The 16,170-nt window shown below is 44.9% G+C and overlaps 1 protein-coding gene across 1 annotated transcript in view; it reads right to left on the reverse strand.

Moving 5' to 3' along the window:
• Positions 1-869: 869 nt before the first annotated feature.
• The window catches only part of LOC117812650 (D-hydantoinase/dihydropyrimidinase-like), a gene marked incomplete at its 5' end in the record, with an annotated part of 52,481 nt that continues 37,180 nt past the window's right edge, over positions 870-16,170 (reverse strand). Inside the window, one exon of the mRNA XM_034683554.1 lies at positions 870-992. Coding sequence (XP_034539445.1) covers positions 870-992 — 123 coding nt within the window. The remainder of the gene's footprint in view (positions 993-16,170) is intronic.

Consider the following 16,170-nt stretch of genomic DNA (forward strand, 5'->3'; position numbering starts at 1 on the left):
GGAGAATCTCACACACTTGATAAAGTCTCCTGTAGACCAAAACAGGACATCTGGATTTGCTTCTGCTGCACAAAAGGTGACATGCAAGCTCTCTGGATGTGCAGAGCAGATAAAGGACAGATCAGAGGTGTGGAGGGAGCAGAGGTCAGGTGTTGTAGTTTTTTTTGAAGAGGTTTAGAGTTGATCAGAGAGTCAGAGTCGAGGATGTTTGGAGGGAGAGAGTTCAGAGAGTCGGGGCAGAGATGGCAAAAACTATGTCCCCCAAGGTGCGGTGCTTGGTCTTGGTGATGGGGGGACAGGAGGTCGGCATCAGGTAGGAGGGGGCGAGGTTATTAAAGGATCTTAAAGTGGACTTGGTGCCATAGGACGGGTGTGATGTGAGCTCTGGGTCAGGAGTGGGTGAGTAACCTGCAGCTGAGTTCTGCAGAGGGTCAGTTGAGGGAAGGCCGTAAAGGATGCCGTTGTGGTGGTCCGGTCTGGAGGTTATGAAGGCGTGGAGGAGTGTGGTTGTGTTAATTGCACTTTGAATCATCAATAAGTTGTAAACAAGTCAAAGCAAACAAAGATAGATCACGGTTAATGAGGTTTGGTCTCTCTGTGATGAAAATAAGAGGAACAAACCTTTGCATCTTCTTATGTAAGCTTTATTAGAATCCTCTGTTGTCAAAACATCGTCGCCGTCGTTCACTGCCAAACATTAAAAGCACTTTGAATCATCGCCAATCTGCATCCTCAGACCGCAGGCCCCATTAAGGGAGCATTAGGTACTTGCTCTGTGGCTCCCCTGGTACCTGTATATGTGGACTGAACTATTTCGGTGCACGGAGAGGATGATGACCTTTGCCGGGTGATGTAATGCCGCTGCCCCTTCACGTCGGCCTGAGCAGCTTTACTCCGGCCTGGAGACCACATACGGGCTGATTGACGGGCTGACACGCCTCACGCAGGGTGTCGGGGTGAGGTGGCCTTTGAGTCAGAGAGATGAGGAGATGCTGGTGATAAGGGCACGAAGAGAGAGAGTGAGGAGAGAGAGAGAGGAGAGAGAGAGAGGAGAGAGAGAGAGGAGAGAGAGTGCTTTTAGCATGGCCCAGGGAGGTCTAGGATATCATATACACAGGAAGTAAGGGTGATAAAGATCGATACGGGTTGCATTAGGCCAGGCCTTGCCCAACTAGCCTCCCATTAGTCATAAATCACTACTCCCTCCTTCAGAAGACAAACAAACATCGTGTGTGAACCTTTTTGTTCCTTGAAACAGACTCCATCCATCTTTAGGATTTAGAATGATTTAGCTTTAAAGCTTTAAAAGATGCTGCAAATACGCCTCAAACACAAAATGTTGTGTGTCTTGTTTCAATTTCTAAACATGAATAACAATCAGACAAACGCTGTCTCTGCAAAGTGTTGCCCTCATGGAACATCAGATCTCTGCAGACTCACAGATGTAGAAAGACTTGACATTAAAGCTGCAGTGAGGAGTTTTTCGGCGGTTATGAAACAGACTGTGATGAACACAGACGCTTCTTTAAAAGCTACAGATTTGTACTTTCTGATGTTTGATGCTTCCTGCAGGGATGGCGTCAGAGTGATGAACTTCAGAAACATGTTGTTCTACATCTTGTGAGATAATCTCAGTAGGTGGTTTTTTTGTGAGCTGTTGACAAAGACAAAGATCAGCGTTCTGTTGCAAGAAATAAAAACAACAACATAACAAAAGTCTTAGGAGGCGTTGCTTTGTCCACAAACTGAACGTTCCTCACAGGAGCTTTGCTTTATACTTCTGCGTCGACCCTTCACAGCAGTGGTCGACGCAGACGTGAGCTCCACATACTTGTGCGTCAATGTGTCCCTGTCGCTCTGCAGTACTCCTCCAAAACACTAGAGGGCAGTGTGGTCCCTCTGATACTCGGTTGTGTTTCCTGCCCTGCTGTTTTCTGCTCTTTTATTTTTTTTTTAAGTTATATTTTTGGGCCTTTTTGCCTTTCTTTGATAGGACAGCTGAAGAGAGACAGGAAATGTGGGGAGCAGAGAGCGGGGGAAGACATGCAGGAAATGGTCGACCGGCCGGGAATCGAACAGGCGACCCCTGCGATGAGGACTGTAGCCTCTGTATGTGGGGCGCTTAGACCGCTAGGACACCAGCGCTCCAGTTCTCTGCTTTTTCACAGCAAACAGAGCGTGTTCTGTTCATTTAGAGCTGATACATGTTGCTGTTAATCATACAGACATGATTACATGAAGAATAGAGAGGAGACAGAGGAGGAGATGAAATATACAGCGATTCAGGAAGTGCTGTAAATGCAGGAAATACGATGCTGTCTGGCAGACCAATCACAGGGCTTGAATCAACGTGTAGTTACATTTTGACCTTTGTGCAGGCTATGGCGTCGATTCAACGCAGAAGTATAAACAGGCTTCAGAGTCCAAACAGGCGTGACATCCTCCCCTACTTCTTCTGCATGTTTGTAGAGAGTATGTCGGTAAATCTTCTCTGTTCTGAGAAGCAGAGAACTTCTTTCTGCATCATTTCAGTAGAATCGTACGTCGTGCATGTACCAGCTTTTCATCCATGAGTAAGCACGGAGCTGCAGAGTCTCACCCAAGGACGCTTCCACTGAGCGTGTAAATGCAAAGTAGAGTTCTGAACCTTTACTTCCAGGAACAGTTAAAGGAGCAAGGTGACTCCTCTTCATCTCAGGGATGTGGCCATGAAGGAGTCTTTGTCTATCAGGTGTTTTAATGTCACAGAGTTTGCAGCCTTGAGTCTGTTCTTAACATGCAGGAACACAGCCGTCATCTGGTGTTTAAAATGCAGCCATGCAGACACGGGTCAGTTTCTCAGTTATTACACATGCTTCATCCTTTTGACTGCAAACTTGGGAGAACACGCCGCTCTGTTTGATACTCTCAGCAGGGTTCAGAGGCATAAAGGATCCAGTGTTGCATCCTGAATGGTGTAATTACTGTGCATTAGCTGTGATAGGCTGAAATTACAGAGTGAGAAGCCCACTCAGGCCCTGTGTACATTAACATGCCCGGGCCGGTCAACGTAAATGGACTGAGAGTGAGAGGGTGCTTATTTGGAGATGCACTCTAGCCTTTATGCACACACACATAAATCAGATTTCATACACACACCCACACGTGACCTTCAACCCTGCAGGCGTCCCATTCAGCTGCAGTTAACACCATCAGATGCATAAACACACACAGAAGCGTGCTCGCCTGCAACAACACCATCGTGCATCCAGTGCATGAGCTCGTACTCATGATTTGCTCCCCCCCTTCGCTTTGTTCCTGCAGGCTCCGCCCACCACAGCGCCGTCAGTCAGGAGCAGCGACCCCCACGTCTGAGTGCTGATATTTCAAACCCCCACCCCTCCCAATTTCCCCCCGCTCCCATTATCTCACTGCTATTGATCCACATCCCCTCCTCACACACACACACACACACACACACACACACACGCACACACACACACACACACACACACACACACACACACACACACACACACTGGATCATTTTCAAGGGCATTCATAAACGCACACTGGTGAGGATGGCCAATCGTTTAGTAGTTATTTTGTGAATTTGAGAGAGAGAGAGAGAGAGAGAGAGAGAGAGAGAGAGAGAGAGAGAGAGAGAGAGAGTGAGTGGTATGAAAACAGATGTAACACAGTGGAAGGTTTCTGGCTGTGCTGAAACACTAAATTCAATTAATTCACTAATGAAAGATTAAATTTTCAATAAGCTAAAACACACAGACACGAGGAGCAGCTTGTTGTGTCTTCAGGGTCTTCAGCTCGTTCTCTCAGTGTGCGAGCTCGTTCATTCTCTTTCCTCTGCCTTCAAAAGTCATAAGAACCGACCCAACACCAAGACCGGATCAGATCCAGTCCCATCTTACAGACAGGACTCAGTCTGATCTCATCTTAATCCACCATGAGCAGAGCACTTTGCAGCATTTAGCAAGTTACAGTGGCAAGGACAAACTTCCTTTAACAGGCAGAAACCTCCAGCAGGACCAGACTCATGTTAGACACACATCTGCTGAGACCGTGTTGGAGAGAGGGATAGAGGGAGATGAAGAGAGAGAGAGAGATGATAGTGGGGAGACGGATAGTAGTAGTTGTAGCAGCTGGAGTCTGGACCACGTCCACAGCAGCAGAGATCCAGAGGAACCTACGAGACAAGGGAGCTCAGGGACTCCAGAAAGGTCTATGAAAAGAGAGAAGAGAGGGAGACCAGAAGAAAGAAAAAGAGGAGAAGAAATGATGAAGGAAAGGACAAGAAAAGAAAAGGAGACATAAAGAAAGAAAGAAAGAAAGAAAGAAAGAAGGAATTCAAGAAAGAAAGAAAGAAAGAAAGAAAGAAGGTATTAAAGAAAGAAAGAAGGAATTAAAGAAAGAAGGAAAGAAAGAAAGAAGAAAGAAAGAAAGAAAGAAAGAAAGAAAGAAAGAAAGAAAGAAAGAAAGAAAGAAAGAAAGAAAGAAAGAAAGAAAGGATGAATAACAGACCCCAAAAAAGGAATCTACAGCAGAGATCCAGAGGAACCTACGAGACAAGGGAGCTCAGGGACTCCAGAAAGGTCTATGGTTAGTAACTTTAATGGGACAGGAAGAGTTAAAGTGAGAGACAGGCAGAGAGAGGAGAGAGAGGGAAAGACAGGATCCCAGTGTGTCAGTCTAAGCCTATAGCAGCATAACTAAGACCTGGTCCAAGCCTGATCCAGCTCTAACTATAAGCTGAATCATTTTAAATACTGATGCTCATCTATCGCCCGTCGGCTGTGAGACGTCTCTGCAGCAGAGCGGGACGTGGACAGTAAAAGCAGCCTCATGATTTTGAATTCAAACAGAACAGATTCTCTTTTTCAATCATGTCAGAAACGAAAAACGCCGCTCTCCTCCCGTGTGTTCTCACGGCTTTGTTTTGATGCTGAAATATTAAGAGTGCGTGACAGACGTTGGAGTTCAGGTTTGGTGTTGGGCTGCCGGGCGCTCAAACTTAATTTCCTGTCCAGCCGTGGGTTCAGAAAATTGTGGTCTCGCTGTCTGGACCTGAGGTGAGCGGGGCCGGCAGAGTGGAACCGGAGCCAACATTAACACCAAGCACCGCAGGAGAACCAGAGGGTGGGGCCCGCCCCTGCACCTGGCCCCTGGGTCAACCTGTAGGGGTGCCAGGGACTCGCTGCACGCTCGTGTTTCTGTGTGTGAAGTAGTGTGGAGAGCAGGAAGCATCTGTTAACAGAGGGGAGCCGGGAGGTACAGAGAAGTGTGTGTGTGTGTGTGTGTTTCTGTGCACGAGTGTGTGTGTGATATATGTGTGTGCATACAAAAGTCGTTGTAGCCGAGTGTTTGGCTTTCCCTCCTGTATCCGGCAGACCTGGCCGTGGCCCACCTTCCTCAGGGGCCTGCACAGAGACGCCTCGCAGCTTCCTGTGCAAACACACATACACACATACAGAGAACAAAACAAAGGCCTGACATTGAGTTTGACTGAGTCTGTTCTGTTATAAAGCGTCTACACTATCACAGATTTGTAACAAAGTCAGATGAAAACCTTCCCTCCTCCTGATATCGTTCATAATTCCCATAAGTTGCATATTTAAGCTTGTAAACACACGAGGCCAATTCAGAGGCGTTTAAAAAGCTGCAGTAACTCCTTCACACACTCGGTGCCTTCAAATTAATTATCATCAAATCAGCTTCATCAAAATCCCCTATAGATCTTTAACTGAGCGTGGAGATGTATTCACACACGTCTCCCTGAGCAGGAAGATAAAGGAGGGGATGCAGAAGATGGAGCGGGTGTGTGTGTGAGAGAAAGATGAATGAGGGGAGAGAGGAGGAGAGAGAGAGCGCGCTGAAACAGCTGAAAATAAATCCCATTTTTTTAATCTCCACCTCGAGGGATCTAGGAGCGATGTTTGGCACCTCTTCCAGTGTAATGACTCTTACAGGAGGAAGACTTTACTGTCTTTTAAAGTGTTCCTGGTTCTTTCTCTCTCTCTCCCTATAACCGTCCTCCTGCGTTTCAAACTTGCAGCTCACAGCAGGTTTTAGATTCAGCAGGTCCAGGTGTTAAACAAGCCGGGGAACAGGGCAGACGGTCTGCGACAGGTTGAATATTACTTTCAGAAACATGTTCCACTGTTTGGCAACAACCGCCATCTGCTACCACACACACACACACACACACACACACACACACAAATGCTCTCTTTAGAAACCGACTGGGAGGTATTTGCAGTAACTCCAGGCTGTAATACAGTCAGACCTCTTCAGTCCTCCAGAGGAGAACACTTGACTCTGCAGGGGTGCTGACCCATACTAATTACCTTCTTCACTGTGTGAGCCGCCGCCAACACGCCGCTGAAGGAGTGGTTAAGTCTGTGTGGCATGAACAAGCCGCCGCCGCAGACAGTTTACAGCTGGGTTAGATTTATTCTGATGCAGGGAGGAGAGGACTGGAGCTTCAGGCAATATGAGATCTTTATAAAGATAGTTATACAGCAGGGATTTAACAAACTCAAACGTCCTCACTCTGAGACTTACAGCCAAATTCCAGCAGATCCGTCTCTGATCCGTCGCAGCTCCGGATCTCTGATTGGTTTCTATTCTAGTCAATGTGTTAACTTCCACTGGATCCGCTCCATTGCATTCCGGCTGCGTCTCTGATCCAGCAGGTCGAAGTCCTCCGGGTCAGATACACAAGACTTCCACAACGCATCAATCTCAACAGAGCAGATGGAGCGGGACAGGAAGTCAGGTTTCACCAAAACCAAATGAAAACATCCGGTTAATTTTCAGAATAAAACACTCTGTGTTATCACCAGATCGTATTTCACTTAACTACAACAACAAACCAAAGTCATGATGAGCGGAGCCAGGCCTGGAGTCAACAGGTCAGAGGTTTTCAGAGGACCAGAAAGACAACATGGATGAGGAGAGGAGGAGGAGGAGAATCCTTGATTCAGGGATTACAGAAGGGGGAAACCTCGGTCACATGACTCCAGCTGTCCGGAGGTCCTGCTCCAGAGATAATCTGGATCGCCATCAGGAGCTATCACACACTGTACCTACATATCAGAGCTCATTTAGTCTTTCTTTGGTTGAGGAGTCACACCTGAAACTTCCTCTCGGTCACATGACTCCAGCTGCCTGGAGGTCCTGCTCCATGCTGCGTTCTGAAAACACAACCGGTGGGTGTTGACGGACGAGAGAGCACGGAGCTGGACCGCAGGGGATCAGAAACACGGGACACGGGTCTGGTGGAAGTCCAGGGTCAAAATAGTCTGCAGTTGCTCATGTGATGACTTTAGATTGAATCAAAAACCGTGAAGGTTTCCTCTGAACGCTGGATTAAATCACAGATGACTTCACTGGTTCTGAAGCATGATACAAGATTCATCTGTCATTGCACATCAGCAGACAAACAAACAATAACTTGGAGTAGTGAGACTTGATTTGAGACCAGATACTGGTCTTGATTGTCGGGTATAACTCTTGACTTTGCAGCTCGTCCCTCACTCAAACTCTTAAAGTTTCTCCTGTCTCTGTTATTTTGATGTAATGAGATGTTTGGATTCATGAAGCCGCTCTGTTTCTGTTTTCTGATTCAGGATAGAGTCATCCTCTGACACTTGTTCCCCGTGTTTCATTTGATAATTGTCAGTGACTTATCACTCGTGAAATGAACACACACAGAAACATCCCTCCTTCTCTTTCTGTTGACGTCCTTTGTTTATCTTTCCATCCTCCGCTCCCTCGCTGCGTCTCTGTCCTTCATCACTCTCAGACATCTGGGGCAAAAGTCACAGGGCCTTTGGCAGCGTTGGTGACAGTGCCATTCAGCGTCCCGTCTGTCACAACACTGGCACAGCAGAGCGGGGACGCTGCCAGCTAATGGGCTGCTGTACCCGATAGAGAGGCTCGCCAGCCGCTCTCTATCTCTCCTCGGCTGAAGAGCTGCCAGCCAATGATCGTTGAACTTTGTACCTCTAACACCGGCGCACGCCAAATCACAGGATGCAGCTTTATCTCACCTGAGAGGGTTTTTTTTTCTGAGAGATGGAGAATCCTCCAACGATTCTCTTATCTGGATCATTTTAAACACCGTCCTTTAAAAGCACGGTGAAGAAGACAAACACAGATATGAATACGCTGTGTGTTTGTTTTTGTCAGACGTGTGCTGCTCAGTTAAATGTCAGTTACTGCTCAACCCTGTAACACGTCTGTTAAAACAGGAACCTCTCTATAAATAACCAGCGAGCTGCAGCTTTCACCAGCAGCAGCTTCTGTCTCTGTTCACATTAAGACGAGTTCAACCTGCCGTGAACCCGACACTGACTCTGACATGAGTCCTCCAGGACTCCATCAGGTTAGAAATAACCATTAAAATGAAAACAGCAGAGGTTGAGACAAACCAGAGGAAGTCATGATCCTACACTTCCCATAATGCAACATGGTGCCTTTAATGTGACCCGTCTTATCTCTTTATTTAACTCAGTGTTTACTTTAAAAGGACTTGTACTTATAGCACTGCTCTAGTCTGTCTGACCACTCAAAGTGGTCTTTTGTCACATTCACCCATTCACACACTGATGGTAGAGGCTGCTACAGTAAGGGACCATCAGTGTAAGCTAATCTCATTCATTCACATTCAACTCAGAGTAACTCAGGGTTCAGTGTCTTACTCAAGGACACTTCGGCATGTGACTGCCAGAGCTGGGATTGAACCGCCAACCTTCAGATTGACAGACGACCGGCTCTACCCACTGATCCACAGCCGCCCCCATTATGTTGCAAGATAAGATTGAGATTACCTAACGATAGGATAGCTGAAGAAGGAGAAGAAATGTGGGGAGTAGAGAGCGCGGGGGAGGACGTGCAGTGGATGGTTGAGGCCGGGAGTCGAACCTGTGACCGCTGCAACATGGACTGAAGCGTCTGTGTATGACGCTCTGAAACCACTTTACCGACGGTGTTTTTAAATCATCACTGTCAATAAAAACAGTTTCAATATATATAAAAAAACATCAAAATAAAAAGTGTTTTTCTAGAAACCAATCCTGAAAGTGTGAGGCTATCTCATCAAGGATCAAGGATGCTAGTGTTTTCCTGACGTATCAAAATGCCTCAAACTATAAACTATCAATGTTTTTTTTTCATAACTTATGCCCAACTATAGTCCACTTGCAGTGGGGGTTTTGGGGAGGGGCCAAGAGAGGCCAGTGCCCCTGTAAAACTGAACCTGGACCCCCCTTTAGCCCCCCTCCACACCAAAATAATATTATACAATAACAGAAGCTTCGGTATCACTCCAATGTTACAGGAGGAACTCATGATGGTGGCACTTGGTTCCAGTCCCTTGAAGCACTAAGGGAGTCATGTTGAGTGTAAACATCCAAACAGCTGCTGTCAGTCTGCATGTTGATCTAGTAATATAGTGATGCACTGATGTCTAGTACACAGTAGTCTATATGTCTAGTATAAAGGGATGCACTGATGTTTGGCCAGTTTGTTCTCAGCCGGTCCTCGCCCTTCTCAGTCTCTTTTGTCAGGGTTGAATGTGTCCCTCTGACAACACCCTTGGCCCCAGCCTGGCCCCCCCAGTAAAATTGGTCTAGAACCGCCACTGTCCACTTGTGCAAAGCGTGCAGCAGCGTGATAACTCCTACAAAGTGTATAAAAAGGCTGCCGTCCATTACTGACGATGAATATGTGTTGAAATGAGATGCTCTTTATTGGTGATTAAAAAAGGTGTGTGTTATTACAAACTCTGCAGTCTCTCTTTGTAAGAACATGATGAGCCGTGGAGAGAGTCAGAGGAGTGAAACCAGAAGGAACACAGTCTCTGCTCTTTACAGGAAGTCACACTTATTGACTGCAGTGCTTTCAAAAACGTCACATTTTGAACTTCACTGAATTCAACACCAGCAGACTCTGACATGCTGGCTTCAGCTTCTGTTTCAGAGGCTCTGCTGTTTGACACTGAGTGAGGGCTCCAAGGCTTCACACACTCACACACACGCAGACACACAGCTCTACGTGTGTGAACCATCGCAGAACTCAACTACAACTTATGGCAGGTGTATGCCGGATGTATGATCCAAGAGAGATCCTCTTAAATGTAGGATGTTCTACCTCTCTCTCTCTCCACCTCTCCTGTGTCTACCTTTACCTGTGCTCATTCTGCACGAGAGAGTCATCCACAAGGTGAAGGTGAAGAGCTGCGTTCCTCTCATGGTGACCAGCAGTGAGTCAGAGAGGGGGACTGACTTTGACATTTCTCTGCTCGCACACTTTTCCTCTTTCTTCCAACTCCTGCTTCAACTCCTGTTTGATAGAGAGCAGCAGCAGCAGCTCTCTCTTTGGGTGACTTGTTCACAGCAATTAAGCAGAGCTGGCGTGAGACGGAGGTCGAGTAAAGAGAGAGAGGGAGGAGAGTGTTTGAATTCTTAAAGGTATTCTTGAGTCCATCTCTTCCTGTGGTCCCGACTCTCTCTCTCCTTCCCTCTCTCTCCTTCCCTCTCTCTCCTTCCCTCTCTCTGATACAAGTCTGCCTTTACTGTTGTCACCTCTGATTTCAACTTCAATTCATTACACGTCCCCTTTACAAACACACACACACACACACACACACACACACACACACACACACACACACACACACACACACACAAAGAAGCAGAGCGTCATGCTGCCGTGGTGTCAGAGATACGGCCGTCTGGACCGAGGAGGAATGAATTCTTTAGATAATATTTGAGTCTCTTTCTCTTCATCCTCATTTCACCTCCTCACTGTCAGTCCTATCTTTATTATATACCTTTAGCACACACAGACACACACATATACACACACACACACTCACACACACACACACACACTCACACACACACATGCACACATTCATTCTCTTTCTGTCATATTCACTTCAGGTTCCCTTTCTTTTCTCCCAGCCTCCATCTGTCTCTCTGCACTGTATCTTAATCCAGCCGTCTGTGCACTTTCCAGTAATAGAGCGAGTGTGTGTGACTGTGTGTGTGTGTGTGTGTGTGCGTGTGTGTGTGTGTGTGGAGCCTCTTCAATAAGCTCAGGGTGTGCTTTCTTGAATGAAGCCCATAGAGGAGTTCAGATGCAGTCCTCTCTTTCTGTGCATTGGTTGTAATAACTCCATGTTGTATATTTGGATCCCTGCATGTTATTATGGGCTGTCTTTAGCGTTTGTCATCCTCTCTGGATCAGCGATGAGTGTGTGTTTTTCCCGACATCATCACCTTCCTGGTCTGAGCCCAAAGTGGCCTCCATTGATCAAAGCTTGCTGCAGCTCCAGGCTAAATCTGGACCTTCAGAATGTGTGTGTGTGTTTGTGTGTGTGTGTCACTCCAGACAGCAGAGCCAGTGTCCTCACCTGGCCAGTCTGATGAGAATACCTGCGGTCGATTCGGCCCTCACTCTGCACTCTTTGATGCAGAATTGCGTGCTGGTGCAGAAACCAGGGGTTTGATCAAGGCCGGAGAGAGAGAGAGATGCAGAACAGAAGAACAGACGGAGGGTGTTGAAGGCTGGAGAGAGAAAGCGACTGAGCGTGAGAGTGAATAAGAGACGGGAGGCCGTGATGAGAGGATGAATGGAGAGAGAGTCGATAATCAAATGAGGCGATGAGGCTAGCTGAAGAAGACAATTCAAGGAGACTCAGGAAACATGAAAACACCAACACAATCCAGATTCAATCACAAAGTTTGTTATTTTTATTCTAAGACTGAAGCTCCATTGTGTCTCTGTGTGGAGGTGAACTGATGCTTCTGTAACAGCCTGCTGTAAGCTACATAAATCAACACGTAGTCAGCTGTTTCAATGAAAACATGAAGTGTTATCTCACTTCTCGTCACTCAAAGTCTCTTGGCGGTTGAATCAGCAAAAAATAGTAAAACTTGGCGCCTTAAATACATTGTAAATTGGACATTTTGCACCTACACCTGCAAAAATTAAGAGTACTTTTTTTTTTAAAATGGCACCTGTATTGATTCAGAAAATTAAAGGGGACATATCACGCTTTTTTCATCAACATATATTGGTCTAAGAGGTCCCCAAAACATGTCTTTAAAGTTTATGCTCAAAAAAAACACTTTGAAATCAGATTTTGGTCTGCCTGAAAAGTCCTCTTCTTCAGTCCTCATCAGAACACTCTGTTTTCTCTCTGACCACGCCCCCTCAGGAAGTGGATGTGCCTCGGCTCTCCAGCACGTTGATCTAATGTTTACATGTTGGCTGAATATACACGGCTGCTCAGAGATCGCGTTACTTCAACCCTCTGAATCTGATCCTGACGGAGAGGCGCCTGCAGCAGGACCTTTCTGAACCATTGGTCACAGATTTAGTGTTTCTTGTTGTTTTATTTGTCAGCATGTAGACGTGTGTCTTGGTACACAGCTACGAACATGTAGCTATGTGGCTATGCTAACTAGCGCTAGCACTTATCCATGATAAATAAAAATCATCCACTAGATCTTCAAATCTGCAGACGTGGGGAGTCAAACCGACCTCTGCCAGAAAGGCAGCAGGACCTTTCTGAAGGATTGGTCACAGATTTAGTGTTTCTTGTTGTTTTATTTGTCAGTATGTCGACGTGTGTCTTGGTACACAGCTACAGCTACAGCTACAGCTACAGCTACAGCTACAGCTACAGCTACAGCTACAGCTACAGCTACGAACATATAGCTATGTGGCTATGCTAACTAGCGCTAGCACTTATCCATGAAAAATAAAAATCATCCACTAGATCTTCAAATCTGCAGACGTGGGGAGTCAAACCGACCTTTGTGTTTATTAAGACAGCCTACAACTAGCATGCCTCCCTCCTAAGCTCCTTGTTAGCACACATGTGTGCAGGGAATGAAAAACAGAGGAGGGGTTGAGTTGTATTTTATACAGTCTATGGGCTGAACAAGCTCCGAGCTCTGACTCCGTGACAGACCGGATATTGTTGTTACGTAACAAAAACACTGAAGTCTGAAACGGCTCGTTTCACACACATTTACAGAAAGGTGGAGAAATCAGAACAGGGGCAGAATGGATTCTTTTCATTCTCGGGGGGTTTGTAGACAGGGACACATATTTCAGGGAGAGAACCATTAAAAAGTCCATTTTGCATGATATGTCACCTTTAAACATGCTCGTATTTACTGTCATTCAGTGCTTATTAATAATAAAAAAATAATAATATTGATTGCAACTAATAATAATAACAATAACAATAATAATAATAACAATAATAATAATAATAATAATAAATAATAATAATAATAAAAATAATAATTATAAAAAAATACAATAAATATAATTTAAAAAAGGATAATAATTACAACAAAAAATTATAATAACAAAACAGTAGTAAAAATTAAAACATAAATAATAATAATAATAATAAATATCTATATAACAAATAGTGATAATAATGATAACAAATAATAATGATAATAATAATAACAATTATAAATAATAGTAATGATAATCACAAAAATAAAACAAATAATACTCACAAATAAAATAATCAATTTAATAAATAATAATAACATTTATAATAATAATGCTTACAAATAATATTAATAACAATAATAATAGGAAGACAAATAAAAGGAAACAAAATGATGTACGAAGAATAAAAACAGCAAAAGATAAAATAATTAAACAATTAAAAAAAAAATCTGAAATATGAAAAATATAAAAATGTTAAATGAAATAATAAAATCCTGCCTGGAAAAGAATAAAAACCTCTTCATTAAAACACGCTGAGGTGTTAATGGTTGTGTCTGTTGGCTTGGAGTCATCTCAAGGTAACTGACACTGCTGACATCTACAGGCCGACCTGGTTCATGTCAGACACCCTGCCGCTGACCTCACCCTCCTCCACAGCCCTGCCTCTGTTTACTCAGCTGTGGAGGTATGCATGGTGCATGCGTCCTCCATGAACCTCCAGAGCCTGTGCACATTTAACTCTGCAGAAACAGGTCAGGGTGTCAGACTCAGTCCCTTTGAGTTGTAATCATAGGAGTGGCAAGATGGAATTATGTGTTTTATACAGTTAAGTGTTGAAGAGCTGTTGTTCAAATTGCATCACATATCAGTCCTCCATGACAAACTCAGATGTGCATTAAATCCCTTTGAGTTCATCTACCTTCACATAAACAAAGATTTACATTAATGCACCCACTGAGTTTGGAGTTCTCAGAAGACACTCATTTAAAGCTCCTGAGGAATGACTCTTCCTCTCTGATGCTGTTACAGTTTGTTATCTCCTAAAATATTCATGGAGCTTTGTTTGTGTCATTGTTTGTTGAACCCGCTTTAATTATCCTCCTCATCTAGATTCATCAGCCTCATCACATCGTCTCTAATTACTCTGATAAGTCTTTGTCTTCTTTATTATTCGTCTCCATGTGCCGCTCTCGCTCGTCTTCTGTTTCTCTTCATCGCACTGTTTACGTCTTCGTCATGCTCCATCTCTTTTGATTAATCTTCTTATCAACCTCTATTAGCTTATCTCTGTTTGTTTGGTAGTGTGGGGATCTCTTGGTGTCGATGGCTCTGTGATTAGCAGGGATTTGGTGAATCCTCAGGTCCCGGTCTTTGAATGAAGTGTGCACTTAAACAACACTTGATTAGATCAGCTATTAATGAATGTAGAACATAACTCAAGGTGAAGTTTGTCCGATCATCCTGTCTTATTCCCAGCTCTGCCTCTTCTGGGAACCTTAACCAACTCATCCCAGCTTATTACCCCAAACACAGACCAGGCATCATCCATTAAATTCTTCAGGGTTGCCCTAAACATCTCCCTACACATTGACTTTCAGTGTAACAAAGATTATCCCAGCAGTAAATTTCCTCTGGGAGAGCCGGTCTCTTGTCTGTGTAGGCAAACGGCCAGTTTGAGCTTTATTGCCCGTTTTATCAGCGAGGAAATGGAGGGAACAGAGCTCTGCAGCCCACAGCTAGTTAATCTCAATGTTAGGATGGAGGCAATGAGGGAGGAAGAGAGAGAGGAGGAAGAGAGAGAGGAGGAAGAGGAAGATGTCCTTCTAATAGGTCTTAACTGGGGTGTTTTGCTTTCAGGTACTGAAGGAGGTCTAAGAAAGACAAACACAGACATGAAATAAGCTGTTAGGTAAAATGCAGAGCAGTATTCACTGGAAGCATTATCTTTCCCCGGCCCTGCAGTCTTCTTCTTTGTCCTTTGACTGTTATTCCTTTATGTGGTGAAGGTCTCTGTTCCAACATCCCTCCCTGTTTGGATCTGGACCGGTCTCAGCTGCTGCGCCTCTCTTTGTTTGATATCTTTCCTTGTTATGTTGGATTAGAGATTAATTTCTGTGACATTAATCAGACCCTCTGAGTGTCTGCTGTTATGGCAGCACTACATTTTCAGCCGGCTTGATCCTTCCATGATTGTGCCGGCTGGTTGACATGATAGAGTTGTACAGCTGAAGGAACTCTTGCACATTTATATTTAATCTCCTCACTCTCATCCTTAATGCATGAGGAGAGCGGGAGACCCCCATAAACCCCCCTCTCGGCGCCGCACAGTGGGAGAGGGAAAGAGGGGGATTAGAGGAGGATTAAGTCTGTGGTGTGAATAGGAGCCACGAGACCACCGCAATTACTCGCTTCCCCCATCACTCCCTCACCTCTCTGACTCTCCCTCACACACACAGACACAGACACACAGAGACACACACTCAACAGCACACTTTAGTGAGGAAGTTTGTCCTCCTCGCTCAAGTCATTTCCTTTAAGTCTCAGGAAATAAATTGGACAACAGAAGCATGAGCTGAATGATTGATTGATTAGATCTTAAAGACTCCTCCTTCCAGCACTTCCTTTCACTGACAAAGCTGAACTACAGGCTGAGGAAGAACTTATTTTAAGTGCAGGACAGGAACTTTTTTTTGCAGTGCCAGAAAGAGTGCATGGTGCTACTCTAGCCAGATTAACATTAACTGGTGTTTGGCTATACCCTCTACATTCAGAAGGTGATGACATCAGTGTCATTATTATTCCTGCAGACTCCTTTCTTTACTCTGCTTAATAGCCGGTGAGTTGGCTGCAACTCTCTCTCTCTCTCTCTCTCTCTCTCTCTCTCTCTCTCTCTCTCTCTCTCTCTCT

Source organism: Notolabrus celidotus, chromosome 5, assembly GCF_009762535.1.
Source record: "Notolabrus celidotus isolate fNotCel1 chromosome 5, fNotCel1.pri, whole genome shotgun sequence".
NCBI classification, from domain to species: Eukaryota; Metazoa; Chordata; class Actinopteri; order Labriformes; family Labridae; genus Notolabrus; species Notolabrus celidotus.